General features: G+C 43.1%; 2 protein-coding genes across 3 annotated transcripts in view; one reads left to right on the forward strand and one right to left on the reverse strand.

The window, feature by feature from the left end:
- LOC103371696 (tensin-4) overlaps window positions 1-2892 on the forward strand; it is a 15808-nt gene extending 12916 nt beyond the window's left edge. For both annotated transcript variants that reach the window (XM_008301111.1, XM_008301112.1), the window contains exons 9-12: window positions 354-519; window positions 639-707; window positions 1840-1869; window positions 1970-2892. In XM_008301111.1, coding sequence (XP_008299333.1) covers window positions 354-519; window positions 639-707; window positions 1840-1869; window positions 1970-2102 — 398 coding nt within the window. In that variant the 3' untranslated portion in view covers window positions 2103-2892. The remainder of the gene's footprint in view (window positions 1-353; window positions 520-638; window positions 708-1839; window positions 1870-1969) is intronic.
- A 190-nt stretch (window positions 2893-3082) lies between these two features.
- krt222 (keratin 222) lies at window positions 3083-20128 on the reverse strand. The gene is made up of 6 exons (XM_008301113.1): window positions 19949-20128; window positions 15436-15561; window positions 13344-13564; window positions 10233-10453; window positions 10054-10156; window positions 3083-6253 (listed from the first exon to the last, which is right to left on the reverse strand). Exons 1-6 carry the CDS (start codon window positions 20126-20128, stop codon window positions 6040-6042), a joined length of 1065 nt encoding a protein of 354 aa, XP_008299335.1. The 3' UTR covers window positions 3083-6039.
- Between the last annotated feature and the right edge of the window lie 849 nt (window positions 20129-20977).

Genomic DNA, 20977 nt, shown 5'->3' on the forward strand with positions numbered 1-20977 from the left:
AGATGTTCACTGCTACAATGAGCCGTGCATGACAATAATTAAATAGTGACACTGAGGACGGATGGTTGATGTGCAGGAGGATAAGGAAAGTCTTATATGCCTCCTCTCTATACATTTATATCTTATAATAAAAAGGAGAAACCAACACACTGCAGCACTTCCTCCTCCTGTGTACTCTCTCCTCTTCTTTCCAAAAGCTGCAATAAAAAAAAACAAATCCTGTTGGTTCAGTTAGACAAATACGACCCAGGAGGGAGCTCAGGGGGGCTTCGTTGGAATAAATCAGTGTTTTATGATGCACTTAACATGCCTTCAAGTGATCATTCTGAGCCCAGTGTTTGTGCTTTGTGCAGCCTCTAACTTCATGTACCTGAACGCCGTCCCGACCGAGACGCTGACGGGCCCGTGTGCGGTCCAGAGGGCCGTGACCTCCACGCTGCAGCAGGCCTCCACCTCGCCCACCATCGTCAACATGAAGGTGTCTCTGAAGGGCGTCACGCTCACAGATATCAAGAGAAAGTAAGAGAAGTCACAGCTTGTCACCGGCTTTCTGCTGAGGTTTTCCGTACAGTGCACGACCTGCTGGAGCCGATCTGTGGTTTCACTGCAGCTCTTTTTTTAAAAAAATTTCTTCACAGGCTCTTTTTCAGACGCCATTATCCTGCTCACCTGCTCAGCTTCGCCGGCGAGGACCCGGATAAGAGACTGTGAGTGCAGAAGTGAATCATCTGTGTTGGAAATGTACTGGGTTTACTGCGGTTATGTTCTCTGTGACGAAAGAGCTCATAAATTAGGTCAGCTTTGGTGAGAACAGGTCTAACCACACTGTAAGAAAAAAACTATATCTGCAAAATGTGGTGAAAATCAGGCAGCAAGGAGGAAGAAAAGTTAGAAAAAAACCCACCAATAGAACACAGTGACGTTGAAAAACTATAAAAATGTTGAAAATAACAGCAAATATGTGTCAAATAAATAAATTCATTAATTTTAGCTGACGTACAAAATACAGTTAAAAAAATGTGAAAGAACGAATGACTATAAAAATAATGTTTTTTATTGTTGTGGACTTTATTTACATTTTTTTATACAGTCAACATGTAAATTGAAGATTTATTTTCTGATAGATATTATCTGTAATTTTGTAAAATAAAACTAAATTGTTTAAAAGTTAATCCCACTGAAAACAATTATGTTTCTACAGTCGACATTATTTAGAATTTTTGCTTGATTTTTTAGGGTTAACACAAAAAAAATTATAGTTTTTCTAAAAGATTTACTGGATATTATCTGAAGCTATTAAAAATCCCAAATATACTTAAAACAACAACAACAAAACTTTTTTTCAATGGTTTTTGTCTGAAAAATGTGTAGTTTTGCAGATTGTAATTTGTTATTTCACATCATCGGCCATAAAATTGCAGAATTTATTTGTTTTTACTGTAAAATAAGCAAAAATATAATATTTCTAATTTTCTTTAAAAATGTACACATATTTTCCATCATTTGAGGTTTAAAAAAAGCATATTAAGGCTTAAAAAATGGCAAATAATTCTTTAAAATATCTTCATCATTTTGTTAAATTACAGATGGCATCTAGTAAAGGGAAAATTAAATAATTTAAGTGTTTATTTTTATTAAAATCAGCTAATAATAGTTTTCAGATAATTGCCATTATTTTTCTTTTTTTCTTCTACAGCTTTTGAATGTTTATTAACACTTCTTTTTATGGGCTATCTTTTTAAAAAATGTTTGAATAATTTTTTTTACGCTGTCCTGCTTGTTTCTTGTGTTGTTTGTGTCAGCAGGGATCATTATCTAATGTCTTTATTTCTCTCACAGGTGGATGAAAGGTTCAAGCTTCGCTGCGAGGTACGCTGCACTTCATTTAAACCCTAATTTTACCCCCTAAAAAAAAACTTCTTATTGAGCTACTGTTGCACAAAATCAACCAAATCTTTTGTCCCAACAGGATGTTCGGCTTCGTGGCGAAAGGCGTGGAGGCCGGCATGGAGAACGTTTGCCACGTCTTCGCAGAGTACGACCCCCTGCAGCCCAGCAGCCAAGTCTGCGACGTTATTCAGGCCGCCGTCGCCAAACCGTAGATGAACTCTCAGTAAAATGCCCGACACGGGTTACTGTGTCGGCAGGAACCCACAAACCCTGACGCACAGCTGCCAGACCTGCACTGTGGTCAGATGTCGAACATGTGAAGACACACAGAACTGAGCAGCTGTCAAAGGAGAGCAAACCACCAAACATGTGCTTCGACTTTGTTCTCAGTTCACGACACTCATCTGACTGATTAAAACTTTTGCACACAAAACATATGAAGAAGTTAGAAAAGATAAAAGTCGACCGACCCGACGACAGCAGCCGAGACATCATTCAGAGCACTTTGTCCTCCATCGGTTAATTAACGGGAGCAGATGGATTCAGAAGCAGTTCAGGCTGAGCTCCACCTCGACTCCACATCGACACATCCAGCGGTTGTGTTTCTGCTCTCGCTTCAGAAACGGACATAAAACTTCATCCACTACTGAAAACAACATGTAACCGGCTTGTAAAAATGCTGCACCGCTACCATATATATATGAAAAGCACTTGTTCATGTAAAATGTTGGTGATTAAACTGTTAGCACCTTACGTTTAGTTTAAGGCACTGGAGAGCGCTCGACTCGTTTTATATCTTCACGCACGGCGACTCCCACATGTGTGTGCAAACCGACGTTCTGAAACACATTTATGAGGGAATCTTGAAGAAAAACACCTGAAACGTCGACTCGTCCGTTCATTTCAAAGCAGAAATCTGAATGTATTTATATCACTGGACTGCTCCTCTGTATGTTCAACTTGTATGTTTATGATGAGAAATAAAGATGTTGACCTGCTGAACCCGTTGTTTGCGTCTACGAGAGAGAGGCACGGCGTGAAGGTGTGAAAAGCAGTTTTATATTCGGCTGCGACATCAAAGCCGAGCTGGCAAACGAGAGGAAGACACCGCGGTTGGTTGGTTGCGTGTCTGAGAGGAAATCTGAATTAGTTTACCGGGTAAACATGTGACAGAAAACACAAGCAGGCCGCGTGTGGTTGGTATCCTTTTTTTTATTTTTATTTTAAATGATAAATCTTTAGATAAACGCTTCATTCTGAAGGTACAGAGCTCTCAAAGTGAAGAATGTGCTTCCTGAAGCAAAGCAAAAACCAAAGCACAGAACTGCATAGATAACATATTTAAATATTCTGAGGGACCCAAATGCAACGCTCAGCGGTCCGTTCCTCAATTCTTTGGTGCCAACTCAAAAACTCAGCGTAAAAACTGTCAGGCTGAGGCGTAACAGGTGGAGTCCGTTACACAACCCGAGTGGAGAAACACTGCAGTGTCGAACTATTTACAAATGCTGCCCTCCTCTGGTCCGGACGGGGAATCGGGAGTTCTCTGAGACACACGGTGAGAGCTGGAAGCCTCACTGCTGTTACTGGGATCACAGTGAGCATCGTACAGCGGAGCCTACGCTAGTGGATTATAGGTTCGTCTTCTCCGCGGAGAGAGTTAAATGCAGAGCCGCTAAGGAGCTCTGGACGTCTGTCAGATGTTCTTCTAAGTGTTGAATGAATCTGCAGTGCAAAGCGTTCAGTTCAGGGACTGTAGGAAAATTACCGGCATGGTAAAGACAGGGGGGGGCATTTAAAGCCTCCCCAGAATACTTCATGTAATACAGCCAAAAGTGCACAAATAATAACTTCAAGGTCCCGTGTTCTGCTTTTTGGGTTCCTTCTTTCCTTCAGTTTCAAACAGCTGCTTTTTTTTCTTTTTGTGCATGTTAATTATCTGCAAACTCACGAAGTGAACCGTCTGAAACTCCTCATCTTCTTTTTTAATCTACATTATTTTGCAACACAACTCCTGCTAGTTTGGCTCAATCAAAGAAGAGCTGCTTCCTCACATTGTTTCCTCACTAGAGCTGCTTCTCTCTGTTTTTATTAACCAATCAGAGCAGACCGTGCTGCTCAGGAGGCGGGGCTTAAAGACACAGGAGCTGCAGCATTATGAAAAAAAAAATAATTAAGGCAAGTAAACGTATTCTAGCAGAGCCCCAAAAATAAAAACGATAAATGTGCAGAAAATTAGCTCTTTAAAGTGGAAATCTCTTTGGCGCCACCTATGGCAACACACGGTAACTGCAAGTGTGTTTTTGAATCTCGCTTTCAAAAAAAAAACAAAAACACAAGCTTCAAATCGCATAACTTCTCATTTTTCTTATGTTCAATACAGCTGCCTGCACTGTTTCATGCAGTTTGTCTATAACCGGGACAAACTATTCAGTCATAATAACCTAAAACCACGTTAAACCCTCCGTCTACGAGCCATAAAAAGGATGCTGCCTGGCAAACTGCAAAGTCCACCTGGATGTAGTACAACATCTAAGTGTTTCTGACGTATTGGAACATAACATATGTTTTTCTGCGGGTATCAGAACTCGTGTGACGCCTTCATTCAAGTGGCAGTTTTCTGTAACAAGAAAAACAAACAGGTGAGCTGGAGGTCGTGAGTCCAACAAAGTGTTTCTTTTCTAAAATGCCAGATTTTTCTTTGAAGACACCAAACGACTTTCTTTAACCGGAGATGCGTTGGATGCAGAACATCTGCAGGACTCAGTGCGAGTCTCAGCAGATCTTTGCGGAACGAACCTCCAACGACACCGCCTGGTGCAGATGCTGATACTCAGAGAGCAGCAGTTCTTCTACATCGATGTTTCAGCTTTTGTATAAACAGAACGTGATGGTTGGTTCAAGCAGTCTTTGGCCTGTTTGTCATTCTGCTACAGGAGGGGAAACAAGCTCTGGCTGGTTGGTTTTTCTGTAAACCAACCCCAGTCGTAGTGAGTGGAGCTCAGCCCGGGATGCAGCAACGGTGCCCCATCGAAATAACAACGGGGGAGGGGATTGTTTTGGTGCATCATTTGCACGCAGGGAGGCAAGAACTGTCTTTAAAATAGATCATTTAAAAATAATAATTATCAGGCCGGTCTTCATGCACAATCCAAACCTTCTGCAAAACGGCCAGATAACGGCCAGATTATCCCCGCCGTCTACATCCGGTGAGCCAGGCTGAGTAAACAACAACAGCCAAGAGCGCATTTTACACAAACTTGAACATATTTCAGCTCAAGAGTAAAACAGCAGCAAATGTGTTCAACTTTGGGTCAAATGCTGCGTTCGTCACTTTTAAACGAGTTAAAACCAACCAACTGCCACAACCTACTTGACAGTTTTCAACTCTCGACAACCGGAAAAAACATCTAACATGCAGAAAGCAGCGTGGGAATAAAAACATTCAGTGCCTTGTCACTCTGCTGCTGGTATTGAAAACAGCTCAATAAACACATTGGAGGACACAAAAGATAAACCTGTCGACTGTCTCTGGCGGGAAAAAGTGAATTTGAATGTCGCCGCAGATTCTCGGTTAGAAATACTGTGAATGTAAGAATATTTAGGAGGTTTAATTAGACTTGATAGATGGAGCGTTAACAGACACTTATTTAAATAAAAAATCCTCAAGACTGTCGTGTTAAACTTTAAAATCAGACCTTCAAATCAAACCTTGTTAGCTCTGCTTTCTGTTGAGACGTGTCAAAAGTAAATCCTAATAATTTTCATACAGTCCCTTGAAGGAAATCTACCAAAAAAAAAAAAAATAAAATCCACCCTTCAATATTTCACAGCAGCTTTTAGAGCTAAACTTCTGCCTTCATCTCCTTCATCACCTGCATCAACCAGGATTAAATGCTGCACTTAAGCAGAGTCACTACTGATAATATTAATAATAATCTCTCGAGGGTGTTAAGAGACTTTTTTTCTTCATCTAGAGTGACGACGCAGAAACACACAATAAATTATTATCCTCTGTGATGCCACCTCTTTCTCTCTCTCCTGAAGCTGTGATGCAAAGTTCGGTGAAACTAGAGGATCTTAACATGAGCAGGTGTCGTTTCTGCGTCTTCTTCTTCTTCTGCGAGCCCCGCTTTGGACTCTCCGAGTTTATGGCGTGATGGTCGGGATACTGCGGGACCTCTTCATGATGAGACGCACCTCCACGTCGGGGAGGCTGTCCTGCTTGGTCTGGGCGCAGCCTTCGTCCGCCGCCGCCATGTGCAGGTCGAAACGCAGCGACACCGACTTCTTCCTCAGCTTGGGGTTCCCCCTGAAGAAGGAGCCCTCCCACTGCTTGATCACCTTGTCGATCTTCTCCGTCCTGGTGAGAGAGGTCAGACGGCGAGGCGGTACAGAGGCGTTACTTCATGCACAGAATATTTAGAAAAACTGGTTCTGTTTGTTCGTACATGCACGTCTCACTGATGTCATGTTTAATTTGTCTGGTTGGTGAATTCATAGAGACTCCAGGGGGCAGCAGGAGAGAACATTTAGACACTTTAACTGCCGCAGATTCTAACATGTGATACGATACAACCAGTCTGACAGTAAAGAGACTCAGTGAGGTTGTGGATCTGAGGGATGAGCCGCATTCAGAGAGAAAAACCAGGACCCTGCCTCTGCATAAGAGGCAAAACTGTATTTTTAACTGTGTCACTGCATCAACAAGGGAATTCTGCAGAGTCCAGAAAGAGAGTCACAAACCTGCACGAGATGCAAAATACATCACGTGAGATTGTTTGAATCTTCAACCCTCTGAACCCCAGAACCTCCACTGGGTTTAGAAGGTATTTTTAAACCATTTGTCAGAGTCAGAAATTGTAAAAACAGAAAAAATTCTCAACAGTCCTTGAACTAATCACGTCTGTCATGGAGGTAAATCAGAAGAAATGAACCAGATCTGAGTTTAAAGTCGTGATATTTAAGCAGAATCGCTTCAGTCTCGATGTCTGATCTAAATATTGGCCAAAAAATATAGAATAGTCAGGAGACAGATTCTGTAAAAAACAAAAAAATCTGCACTCTTTGGCACAACTGTGAAGCCATTTGCAACTCAGTCATGTGATAAAATTTCTGGGAATGATTGGTTGAACTGCAGACTATGGGGGCATTGTTGCAGCAAAACTATTTGTCCATGCGTATGGAGATGTTGTCTGTCTGTATCTCAATCTGTGTGTCTGAAGTGAGATTTGTCAACGTGTAAAAAAAGTTGTCAGTGCGAACTGGAATTTGTCTGTAATTAGGTATTCAAATGTGTAAAAAAGCTGAAGAAGTTGAAGTTGAAAAACCGACGTATTCGAACACAAATGCTGAAAATTCAGACAAATCACCAGTTACGAGTCGAGCGGCTTCACCATTGGATGTCTTTGTACACTTGACTTTTGCTTCGCTTCTGTCGTGACAGAATCTGAAACTTAAGAGTATCTGAAAATCAGGGTTTTTGCGTCCTGAGCTCAGGCTCACAGGATCGTCCACTGTGGCTACCGCTGCTCTGCTGCTCTGTTCCTCAGTCGTTATCAGGCAGCGCCGTGCATCAGAGTCTTAAAAAGCAAATTAAAAATATAAAAAGTTAAATATTTATAACGTGGAGCTACCTGTTCTAACACCTTGAAAAGTGTCGATGATTCCAGGTCTTTTCCAGTCACTGCTTAATAAATATCTAAAGAAATCCAACTTGTTTCTAGAAGGAGTTCTTTCTCCTGGTTGTTCTGTTTCCATAGAGGACTTTATGTTGGAGTAAAAGATGAGCCCACAGTGAGGAAACATGTGACAAAAAACATCCAGAAGCTGCTTGGACTTCAGAGGGTTAAAGGAATAATGAGTGATTTTTATTTTTTTTAGCGGCCTGACAGCAGTGGAAAAAGCTTCAGGCCGAGCCACGAGGCCAACAGATCATATCGAGACCTCTCGGAGCAGAATCAAGATCTGGATCACAGTTCTCCCCACAGATTTCTTTAGGATTCGTTTAGGCTCCAGGTAGAGTGAACTCAGTGAAATGTTCTAACAGGCTGCGTACGACGGAGCATCAGCCAGGTGACGATTCAGGCTCATCGCTAGTCGTCAGTTCACTCACTACTGTAATGAGAAGTGCAGCTGTGACGAGCCCACACTCATTCTGGGCCGCTGTACTACCGCAGCTCGGCCCGTGAGGGTTTTCTAACGGTTTGGGGAACGTTCAGCTGGCCAACGGCGGGCTGATCGATAACCGCAGACAGATGGCCTCCCTCGCTGGACCGTCTCCAGCCAGACAATGCTTTCTGACAGGGACACGATCATCCAGGAAAGATTCAGGGACCGTTTTGGGGAAATCATTTCAGCGGCCTGGCGAACAGAGTCGCTTGATATCAATGAAGCATCAGTCAAGTGACACAGAGACTTACGGTAAAGCCAGAAAACCTGCTGCTTCTCATCTGGTCTTAGCTCAGATGTGACGAGTGATTTCTCTGAGATGGAACAACCTGCTGGTCCAAAACTGCAGATTCTGAATCAGTGACGTGATGAGAAAATACAATAAAAAATCCAGACTTTTATCTTTAACAGTTCCTGAAATATTGTCTTTCAAACTTCAGTCTGCGACGAAATGTGGGTCGATAGGCAACTTTTAAAAAAATACAAAATTATCTGGTAAAGTCTTCGATATATGAAGCTAAAATTTAACAAATACTTTTATAAATGTCTATATTTTATGCTATAAATATTTGGTCAAATAAGAGATTGTTGAAAATTTTAAATGTTTAAGATAAAATAATACATTTGTCCAACATTACAGATTCAGAATCAACGACATGAAGAGAAATTAGAGTGAAAATTTCAGGCTTTTATCTTTAATAGCTCCTGAGATGTTGTCGTTGAAACTTCAAAAAAATGTGCAGAAAGTGGGTTGACAGACAATTTAAAAAATAAATGTTGTACCTGAGAAAGTATTTAATATATGAAGTTAAAAAGCAACAAATATCTTTATAAATATTCATATTTTAAGCTCTAAAAAATTCAGGCAAATAGTTTTGATTTGAGATAAAATAATGAATGTGTCCAATATTATAGATTCTGAATCAACGACATGAAGAGAAATTAGAGTGAGTTTTATCTGTAATAGTTGCTGAGATACTGTCGTGTGAACAAATGTGCTTGACATGGGTTAATTGGTACTTTAAAAAATAATAAAATCCTGGAAAATATTTGATATAAGACGCTAAAATTTTACAAATATGTTCATAAATTTCCTTATTTTATGCCTAAAAAGCAGAAATTGCTCTAAAAATGTGACGCTGCTCTTTTATAAACATTAAAACTAATTCTAGTTAAACCCTCAAAACAAAAAGAGGACAAAGGAAGATTAATTAAAAAGCAGCTGGAGCCAAAAACAACGCCTCATGTGAACCAGTGTAATTATCCTTTTATGTAAGATAAGACGCTCTGAGCCTTTATTGATGCCACAGCGGGGGAATCTGCATTGTTATAATTAAGGACTATGAACAAAAAATAAAAAATAAACTAATTCTGGAAGCACCAGTGAAGCAAAGTTTATGAATGAACCCTAAATGAAACGGTGAGGACGCAGCAGTGCGCTGACTCGCTCTGGACATTATGCAAGAAGAGAACTTGTGCGTCTGTGTTGCTTCGCAGATGTGCGTCTGCGGCTGGCAACACCTGAAGCACGAACAAAGAATTCCGCCCATGTCTGGTCCAACAATAACAGGTGCCACGCCCTGCAGCCTGCACACCAGGCGGCGAGCTCCACATCAAACACGGCCCATTAAAGGAGGAAAATTCCCATGCAGCGTTACTCATGGGAACCTGCGAGGAAAACGCACTCCCCGTAAAGGTGAAGGTAATTCCTCCTCAGAGCAGTTTTGCGCGGACCAGACGTCGCCTGGGAGGGCAGGACGGGTGATTCTCACATTGTGGGCTAATGAGTCAATGAAAACAGAGTCTGAGAGGTGCAGCTGAAGGGTGACGAGGCTGTGGGAGGTTGAGCAAGCGTGTTATTTTGTAGTCACGACGTGTATTTATGTGGCGGATGTTCTAAAGGGATGCAATTAGCGCTTGCTACTGTAAAGTGCCGACATCTGAAAGCCAGGGCCGAGGTGCTGACTGCAGGTCACGGCGATCGATACTCACTCGATGGTGCCGTGACCCTCGGCGCTCTCTCGCACCACGTTGCCCTGAAGAATCTCCTGAGTCTTCACGGTGGCGATGGGCAGCTCTTTATCCTGCTCCGGCTCTGTGGGAAGACACTCGTGACAAACACGGTGGACGGTCATGGAGGCGGCGAGGCGGTGCGTGCATGCGAGCGTTACCTGTGAGTATCACCAGGCTCTGCTGCCGGTACAGGAGGCTTTTCTGGAGGCCGTTCTCCACGGGCAGCAGCGGAGGGATTTCGGGCAGCGGCTCCGACTTGGGTTCATCCGGAGTGATGGCCGGGTCGCTGAAGCCGTTCTCCAGCCCGTTCTCCTTCGGTTCCACCACCGAGGACCTCCAGGGCCGCAGGCTCAGCGGTTGCCCGTTGCGACCCATGTACCTGCAGAGCATCGAACAGAATGAACTGCTGTCTGTCGACCTTCTACTGAACACAGAAAACACCCAAAGCTCTGGTGAATGTTCCTGAAATGCTCCGACTTAGAGACTGAACCGTGGCACTAACTGTTCCTAAGCTGTGTCCAGGAGAGTGGACGGATATAGCACAAGATATCTGCAGAATCCTGAACATCCCGTTCTGTTTGCAGAGCACCTCCAACAGTAACTCCATCAATTAAAGTTAGCCTCTGATCCACCAACATGGAGCCCTAATCTGCCAGATGATCCACACTTCAAGTAGATTAATGTTATTAAAATCAATCCAGTGCACAGGAGATGCTTGAAAATGGAATAATTCTGCAATGCATTAATAAAAAAATGCATTTCTACCTTCAAGCTAATATTACACAGATGGCCACAACAGCACCAATAGGTCAGGTGTGTCAGGAGCTCCATGTATTATAGAGATCAGCTGCAGTACCTGGTCGTCCCACCAGGTGGAGCCTCTTACTGTTTAATACTGCAGAGAACAGAGGAGGCGTTGTGGGGGTTTAGCTAGCAATGAGCACCCTGACAAAGACTTCTGTGATGCTCAATAACCTCCGACTTGATTCGTGTGTAGAAGAGAGTCCAGAATTGTCGAGGGCAGCGTCATACACAACACACCCGACAGTGTGGTCCAAATCATGTGTTCACTGAATACAACACCAATATCGTCTCACTGTTTATCACCGTAGCAACCAGAGGAGGTAGAGGAGGCAGCAAAATTTATATAAAATGCTTTTGTGAGAATGTTGGCTAGTTGTCCTCGTAGATTAAACATAGCGACTGGACTTGTTTGAGTTCCTTGAAGACGTTCCACCTTCATCCAAGAGGCTTCATCAGTTCTGACTGACTAGTTGGGACTTCCAGATACTTATATCCTTAAGGAGCAATTAACACCTGAGTTTAGTTTCAGTTGGAGGTTTGTTGCTCCTCCTCCTCGTTATGTGAGTCTGAAACTGAAACTCAGGTGTTAATGTCTCCTTAAGGATATCTGGAACTCCCAACTAGTCAGTCAGAACTGATGAAGCCTCTTGGATGAGAGGTGGAACGTCTTCAAGGAACTCAAGCAAGTCCAGCTGCTACGATTAACCTACGAGAACAACCATGTGAGAATCTTCACCGACTTGTTGCGGAGCAGTTCACCACGTTATCGAGACTACAACCCTCCTGCTGACTGACAGTTAGCTGAATCATTTCTTTTCCTGTTTTACTAGTTTCCCGGAGCTTATTCCCACAAAGTTGGACCCAACATGAGCCTCAGTTACCAGAATAAAGAGCTGGTCGGTGCCAAAGAGCGACCGTTTGAACCCAATCCTTTGCACAACGCCAAGCAGAGAGCACACAACCGCCACGCTGCCAAAATAACACAAGAGCTTCGACTGTGACCTGGCTGAGTGTGACTTGAATCCAGTACAACACCTCTGGGATGTTGTAAATACAAAGCTGGAGCAACACAATCCCTCCAGCAAAGAACAACACTCTCTCCAGAAACTTGTGGACTCGGGTATCGTCCATGCCAGCGAAGAGTCTGTCGGGAGAAATAAAAGTAGACGAAACACTTGGATCTCTGTAATGACTGACAGACGCTCCTTCGCTGGGGCCTGTAGCTTTATTCTAGTAAATCTAAACTGCTCATTTTTGATTTCACAAAGGAGCAACGACTCGACAGTTCAACCTAGAAGTAATCTGATTACTGAAAGGTGACGCTGTAATGAGATCGCACATTAACATCGTCGTATCCTGCACCTCAAAACGCCTAAACACAGTCTTACTGAACCATTTGCACGACTGCAGATTCTTCTTATTGTACAATTTGGGTGATAAATTAGTGCCAGAGGCAGTTTTGTCTGAACACGACTCTGAACATCCAAAAGATAAAATAAGAGCATTGTGCACCAACCTTTTGTACCCTTTATTTCATCCGGACACACAAATCTTTGTGTTTTTTTACATGCAGAAGCTTCAGGAAGAGAGACTCCTTTTCACTGCATGAGGATTCGCTCGTCTCTTCTTTTTTTGTGTGTGTGTTTGTGTGTGTGTGTCCTGCTCTCACAGGTGCCTCCCTTCTCAAATACAAAGACACAATACAGATTTGGGATGCCACGTCGCGTCTCTCTCTGTGCATCAATGACATCAGTCGGATGAAGCGAAGGCAGCGCTCGGCTCCGACTGTAACCTCAGCAAGAGCCATAAAACCAAATTACCTTCCTCAGGCTATAAAATGACAATCATATGGTTGATGCAGCAAAATTGCAAAGGATCTCAGAGTCTCTCCACCATCCAAGGAGAAGATAATTAAAGGCCAGGCCAAACGAACCGAATATTCCCTAATAAAACAGCATGGCGCTGGCAGAAAGTAACAGGGAGACGAGTCGACTGTCTGGATTCTATCATCTCCTCTGATTAAAGACAGAGCTGCATTTTTCGGCGGTGAATCAGTGGGAGAAAGTTTGTCATCTTCACTTAATTAGTCATTTGCACTTTCTGTAAGAACCTCTGGTCAATTTCCAGTCATTGTTGTCACGGCGCTGCGTGGGCGTAACGTCAGAGTCTGTCTGAACCTGCAATTACTGCGGATTTTCAGTTTCTATTAGCGGAGAGTCGACATAATCCGTTACAGAACGGCTGGCTTTCACCAAATTGAAAGTACCAGCGCAGACAATGATGCGTCTGACAGATCGAGTTAAGAGGAGCCAATTAAGAATTATTTTGTTTATTTTGGGCTTAGCTGCAGTTCGTGCGTCTGTCTCGCTCATGTCAGAGAAGTCAGACGCTGACTTTTCTGTGTAATATTCTGGCAGGGTTTGAGATGAAAACATTCTGGATCACGACGCCTCCCGGTTCCTCACCTGCCCTCCTCGCGCTCCAGCAGCCGCCGGTAGGTGGCGATCTCGCGCTCCAGCCTCATCTTGGTGTTGAGCAGCTGGCTGTGGCGCTGGCGCTGCGTGGCCAGGCCGCTCCTCACCTGCTCCAGCTCGCCCTCCAGCCCGGCGATCACCTGCGAGAGGTCCTGCAGCTGGCTGGAGTACAGCCGCTGGGTGTTCTGCAGCGAGCTCTCCAGGCCTTTCTCCTGCACAGCGGTTATATGGATTATATATATAATGACGCAGGATTACGGATTATGACTGGTCAGGTATTTTGCTGCTTCTAAAGAGCTTAAAGTCTGCTTTTTGGGTTTTGTAGACGGGATAGTCCATCGCGAATCATAAGGGGACATCTGCTCAGTTTGCCTGAAACTTTTTAATAACAAACTACGGATATTTACAATGATGTGTGTAAAATTGTAGCATCATATATCAAACACTCTTTGAGATTTTAAAAACTGCCAGTCACTTTCAGCGCATTTTTTTGCATGTTGAAACATATCAGGAACTATTGGAGGTAAAACTCAGAATCTAGACAAATACATCCCTAACTATGGGTGAGTCCAAATGTGAAAAAAACTATTTGCTCATGAAAAGTTCCATCTTTGAGCTCATTTTAACAAAAAAAAAGATAATGCAGAAGTCAGCAAGTGATGTTTTCTGAACCACATGTGGCTGCATGGTACATTAATACAAACTAAACATATAGAATACTTTTTAATATGAAATACTTGAGCACAAAAATGAAAAAAAAAATATATATATATAAGGCATGACAAGTTGGACCACACAAACAAAAAAGATGACCAGATACCCTGATCCAACAGAGAACAGGGTTTTGGGTTTTGAAAATGACTCTCAAAATATAACTAAGAATAATACATAAAATAGATATAGCAATTTACAAGGAGGTGTTGCTATTAATGTGCAAAACTAAATGCAAAATGTGCACATGAACATGTATTGCCACCTGTTAATGTTAGAAGGCAGCAGTGCTTTAGTATGTGAGATTGTATTTTATTATAAATCACATTATTCATTGTAACAGACAGTACTGGAGTTCTTCATTATTCAAAAGGTATCAGGGGAGAATGAGGAAGTAGGAACCACAGATTGTAGATAAAAGGTGAATGCAGTCTCTTGATCTGAACAGTGAAGCCACTGTGGAAGTGACTTAAACCTGCATTCTTCCTAACAGCCAGCAGGGGGCGACTCCTGGTTGCAAAAACTGGTCAGATTGCACTGAAGTCCATGAGAACCCACTTCTGACTTGATTTGCTACCTCAGTCGACATTTTACCACTAAGTTTATGATTTCTATCGCTAGTTTGAAGCATCCTTCAACACAACGTGGTGCTAACTTAGTATAATTATGGTCCCATGTCAAGCAAAATAAACGATAAAGCAGCGTAGTTTTCAATCAGATCCAACCCTCCCTCACCAAATCTGGTGTTTGAAAAAGCCCATGATGGTGCTGGGGAACTTGAGGCTTTAAAATGGTAAGTAAAATAAATAAATAAATAAATAAAAAGTGGCGTCACATCAGTGACATTTACAAGAGGAGCAAGAGGCCCAGTAAATCTAGCATTCGCTAACAAGCTAACTCTGCTAACGAGCTAAATATCAACAATTTTCCTCTGAAACTGCCAACATCAATTAGGTGTACATGATGTAGACTAACAACTGCAGTCCTACCGCACAATAACTGTTGTAATGAATAAATAAAGCAAATATTTCTGTTTTTTTCTCGCTTGTCGTCTCTCGACACTGTTTTCATTCAGCAGTAAATACCGAGTCACTGGATAAGTAGGAAAGAGCAGCTTCCTAGAAGGTAAAAGGCCGTCCTGTTCTTTGGAAAACGGCTTTCAGGAATGTAAAGTATATTTATTTTGTACTTTAGGAGGTAAACACCACCAATATCCCACCATATGCAGTGTATGTTAAATGTGCTGCTGGCATGTGTGTCTTTTCTTTCTTATCACTTACAAAAAGTCAACACATGCAAGCGGCCACTTGCCCTGGAAAGAAGAAGTGTTATCAGCGTGATAAGTGCTGACAGGTGAAGTGTGTGTTCTTACCAAAGCGTGCAGGGTCTCGATCTCCACCTGCAGCGAGTGCCACTGCTTCCTGGCCTCGGCCAGTTCGGCCCGAGCCTCCCTCAGGGCGGCGCCGCCGAGGCTCACCTGGGCCCAGGCTGCCTCCTCCTGCACACAGGAAGACCGAGAAGGCTTTGAATCTACACAAAGGCGCCACTGCCTTCCTCTAGGACACCCCAAGATGTTTTAAAGGTTCCACATTGTCCCACTTTTCAGCAAATCATTCAGCTCAAAATACTACAAAGATGGTTAATTGCACTGTCACTGTGTAACTCCTGGTTTCACTTCTGTTCTAAACGAGGTGTTTCAGTGTCTGTAGCTTTAGATGCTGCTAACTCCGCCCCCTTCAGGAAGAAGACTCTCTGCATCTGGGACTAAACATTTGACCTCACAGCATCTTCGAGCATCATTTGACATGAAAATACATCACAGCAAAGTCGTCGTTTTTAACTCATATGTTTATTGGATAATGTCGCCGTTATAAAACCAACATTTTAGCTTCAGAGCAGCAGCTTGGACATGAACTGATGCTGCTGTCATGTAGTTTTAAAGGGTTGGGTTTCAGTTCTGGTGTCTGACAACAGAAACTGAAGAATCTGCAAATGAGAACAGCTTCATTTAGAATTCAGCTGTCTTAAAATGTAGTTTATATGAGCTCAGAGATCAGCAGAGAAGCTAGCAGATCTTTCAGTGAGATTGCACATTAATATTGTCATATCAGAACGCTGCAGGCTCTAAATACAGTCGTACTGAACCATTTGCACGACTGTACATTGTTCTCATTGTATCATTTAGGTAATAAATTAGCGCCGGAGGCAGTTTCTGTGTGTCTGAACACGACTCTGATCGTTTAAAAGATAAAATCAGAGCATTGTGCAGCGACCTTTCAGAATCATCTTTTGTACCTTGTACTTCATGCAGACACACAAATCTCAGAAGCCTTTGTGTTTTAACATGCAGACGCTTCAGCAAGAAAGACAGAGTTTATGTTGAACTGAAGCCCAACAGAAGAAATGAAAACACACCCAGTCCTTGTTTTTAGGTTAAAATCAATCATCAATCCATTTTCTGCTGAGCTCTGACTTGTGAGCATCAAGGCTAACAGTAACATTAGCCACATTAGCTAGAGAGCGTGCGAACACACTATTTCCTTATTGCTGTGGTGACATTTCCACCCAAAACAAAAGAAACCATTGATAACCTCAGATGCTGGAAGTGCATGAAGACTCTTGCGTTCACTCTTGCAGCAAACATTTGTTGAGTTTTGATCGTGGCTGAGACTTTTTTGAGCAGAAGCAGCCGTAGGAAGTTCATAACCCTGATGGGTATCTGTTCATTCCACCAGCGGCTCAGTTTCCACCCAAACACTGCATCAAGTTCCCACCGGTTTGTAACGGCTGTCTAGCTGTGGGAGGGCTTCAGGAATCATCTTCATGTTCTCACAGCTTTTATTTCACTGCTCCAGGTTTTAAAGAACACAATAAAAATGAACAGCAGTTGACAGTATGCCGTGAATCCTCGGATGCTGCATAAAACAACAAAACCAGGCTTGCACAACCGCCTCACGCGATGACACACACACCTCCAGTGTTTTCTCCCACTGCAGCAGCTACAGGTGGAGCTGTGGGCAGTTTAGGCAAACAGAGACACCCAGACCTGGCTGTATATTCAGCTGTACAAGCTGTGCCGACGCACCGTACAGCTGTTGGGGAGCTTCACGCCCTCCGTCCTCGCCTCCCTTCAAACGCAGTGAAGCGGCGAAGCTGTCTCAGCACAGTTATGACAATATTTTGACAGTTAAAAACAAAAGAAGTTACGCAAGTTATTTTCGGTTTAAGTCAAAAGTCAGATGGCTCTCCTTATCCGCGAAGAAATCTTTAATTAAGAGGAGAAACGTAAAAACATTTAGGTCGAGATTGTATCTCGTCAGCAGATCGGAGCCGATAACAACGAGTTCCCTGGTCGAGCGCGATTCCTCGAGATGCCGAAGACAAGAGAGTTAATGTTCCATCTGTTATCTCAGGCAGAGGAGGTATTTGGAGTCATTACTTTATGTAAAAATACAGACATACTGCCAGTAAAATCTGATTTATGACTGGATTATTATTATGTGGAGGATTTATGTGTGGTGCAGCTTGTTGAAGTTTTTCATTGACAGTGAAGTGATTTAATGTAAAACCTCCTAACAGAGACAAAGACACCTTTTTCCTCAATATTTTAACTCCAGATGTTCTCATCTTAGTCTCTGAATGTTTATTTTTAATTATTATTATGCTATTACCTTTGCCTTTTTATATGTTTAGATATTTTATTTGTATTGTAGTTTATTTTTCTCATTTTAAGGATAAATTATGATAAATTCCATAAAATATGAGGTTTATTTTTTACTAAAAATATTTTTTTAAAGTACAAAATGTTATGAAATAGCAAAAAACTAATCTTTAATTCAGAATCAGTGAATATAAAAGTGTTATTTCTTGTGTCTGATCCTAAATCAGCTGCTGCAAGAGAAGCTGCAGGTGACCATTATTCCATCTTGGATTTGGTTTTCTGTTTTGGTGAGGCCGAGTTGTTTTGCTGCTCAGATTTTACTCCAGTGTGAATGCAGATCTATCTGATGGCTTTAATGAATCCTCGGACCCTGTTTTATTGTCTTTCTGTACCAGTGGGTATGAGAACGTGTTAATGCGGTGGAATTAAACGGCTCCAGTGTGCTTGGTATGGCTTGGCCCGCTGCCTGCATGTGTGTCTAATCGATGGCTAATCGATGTCTACTCAGCGCCTATACGCTCACCTACATGTAAGACGACTCCCCAGGCGTAGCTCATTTTGCAGTGAGGTAAAATCCAGCATGGACTGAAACGTTTGCACTCTTTTTGCACGTTTTCCTCGCAGGCTCTAGCGGCTCGTACCGCATCAAAGAGGCGTTATTGTTCCGCGAGCGAGTCCTCCTTAGAAATACAGGAAAGTGCAAACAAAGGCAGGAAAGAGGATGTCTAAAAGTTAGCAAACCTGGATGAAATATTCAGGATCTGAAACCATTTTTAACAGCTTTGCAAATGTTAAAAGGGCTGAAATGCATAGCTGGTGCTTTTGTAATTCCATCTATAAACAAAACTCGAGCTTGTTTGCAAGAAAACTCCACGTGGCACCTTTAACGGTTTGAAAAAAGATTTTATCTTTAAAAAAATCAGAGTCAGAAACTGTAAAAACAGAAAAAAAAATCTGTGGATATTCAGCTTTTTACCTAAACATATCATGTGTGATGTGGGATTTAACTTGAAAAAACATCTAGGCTTAAATTGTGATATTTAACCAAACTCAGTTAAAAATTCCCTGAAAATGAAACGTGTGCATGAAACAGATTTGGTAGAAAAAACAAAAAAATTCTCGACTCCGCTGCAACAAACAGTCATGTGATGAAAGTCGAAGAGCTTTTCAGCTGAACCGCAGGCAGTGTTTACACAGAGCAGAGAGGAAACGAGCATGGAAACAAATAAAAGCATGTAAACAGTGAAATATCTGGAGTATGTGCAGTCACCGCCTTTTTTCCAGTAACATGTGTGCAGCTGGAAAAACATGTTAATTCCATAAATTCCACTTTGATATTTCCTTTTACATAATTTCGGGTCATGTTGCACAGAAGCATTTCGTTCCTTCTCCATTGTTGTGCCGTTTCCACAGAGCTGCAGGACTTCATGTTGCAGTGAAAAATGAGCCGACAGTGAGTGAAAAATGTGACACAAGCAAAAACAAAATGCCCAGAAGCCTCTTGGGGATCAAGGGGTTAAAGCCTAAAAGGATGATGGATGTGACGGATTTTGGTGCAAGCATGAGGCTTTTGACTGTGACTCAAGAGTAAACAAAGCAGCTCCTCTCAGTGAGATGATTTTCTGACATCATCACATCCAGCTCATTGCATGTTTCTTTCCCCTGGTTGACAACAGTGCAGCATCTTCCCAGGCTGATAGCAACCCTGATTACTATGGACATCATGCAGGCGTCTGACTGCAGCATTATTGTGTAACTGTTACTTTAGTGGGACAGACACTGATCTAACACTGTGGGAGCTCACAGCCTCTTGGCGAAGGCACTTTATTGTCGCCGTCAGACCAAAGTCATTGTGCTGTGGCTACAGGAGCACTGGAATAATGATAAAAACGCAACCCCAGACTGAAAAAGGCTAAAGCAGCAGCAGCAGCAGGAGCACAAAGCAAATCTGTTATCACCAGATGAAGATGCTTAGGTTGTAATTTGGGATCATTTGCACAGACCAGCAATTAACTGTGTGTTGAAAAAGCAGCGAATCTGACATCATCCAGAGAAAGCAGCAGCCTGCAGCCACAGTCAACAAACTGAGCATTTAACTTCACTGGAGCACATCATTCAGCCTGTGGGACAGCCCCGAGTTGGTCCTGAGGGTGTGTCTGGCTGGCACAGATCCAGGACAACATGCACAGAAAATAAAAGTGAAGCTGCAGGAGTGGATGCGTACCTCGCTGAGAGCTCCTCTGTGCGTCCTGGATGCTGCTCCGGCTCCGGCTCGGCCAGGCCCGACCGAGCCGGAGGCTGGATTTGAGACGGCGCCCAGGCCGAGGTGTCTCTCGCCGGGGGCCGGGAGTCTGCTCTGGTCGCACTGCGCTCTGATTCGGTCGAGGAGCTGGGTGAGCTCCATCCCTGTGCCATCCTCCTCCTCCCCTCTTCCTCCTGCTGCTGCTGCTGCTGCTGCTGCTGCCGTCGCTAACCGAGCATCGCAGGAACCGGCCCGCTGCAGGTGCAGAGCCCGGGCTGCCTGCAACCAGCCAACCAGAGGGAGGACGAGGGGGAGGGAGGGAGGGGAGAGAGAGAACGGGGGAGAGAGAGAGAGAGAGAGTGAAGGATAGCAAGAAATACAAGAGAATAACAAGAGATGAGCCAAATATAGTCTGTGAATCAGAAGGTGAATAAATGTAGAGGACAAAAGCAGGACAAGAGAACAGAGCGAGTGTTTCTGTGTTTAAAGGAGGCGGCTGGACCACGCAATGCAGTGGCAGGACAAGAAGCAGAAGCCCAACATGTGTGCATACATGTGTAGCATCTCTGGAAGTGAAGGAGGGGGGTATTAGTCAGCAGGAAAATGAAGAGGAGGGGTGGATGAGGTCAGAGTGAAGGGACAAGAGGAATCAGAAGATGAGGCTCTCACATGGATGTGCAAACACACCCTGTTATTACAGGATGATTATGTCGAGGTTGAAGCAGGTCACAAACAATTTATCTGTCATGATTACAATGGTAATAGCTATTCCCATAATTATACACAATCGTCTGCTCTTGCATTTTAAAGCCACTTAGCTCAGATCAGGGTCATGCAGCGTTCATGAGAGAGGCTTCTTTACAACACAGGATATGGGTTTTATGGCCACAACAGCAGCTGCGTAGCGCACATGTGGTAGCATGCTAGCATTTGCTATTCATCAGTTACAACAAAATACAGTGCAGACTGATAGGAGTGTTGTTATATGTTAAAATATCGACACGACGACGA

Source organism: Stegastes partitus, unplaced genomic scaffold, assembly GCF_000690725.1.
Source record: "Stegastes partitus isolate 25-593 unplaced genomic scaffold, Stegastes_partitus-1.0.2 Scaffold1629, whole genome shotgun sequence".
Classification (NCBI taxonomy): domain Eukaryota; kingdom Metazoa; phylum Chordata; class Actinopteri; family Pomacentridae; genus Stegastes; species Stegastes partitus.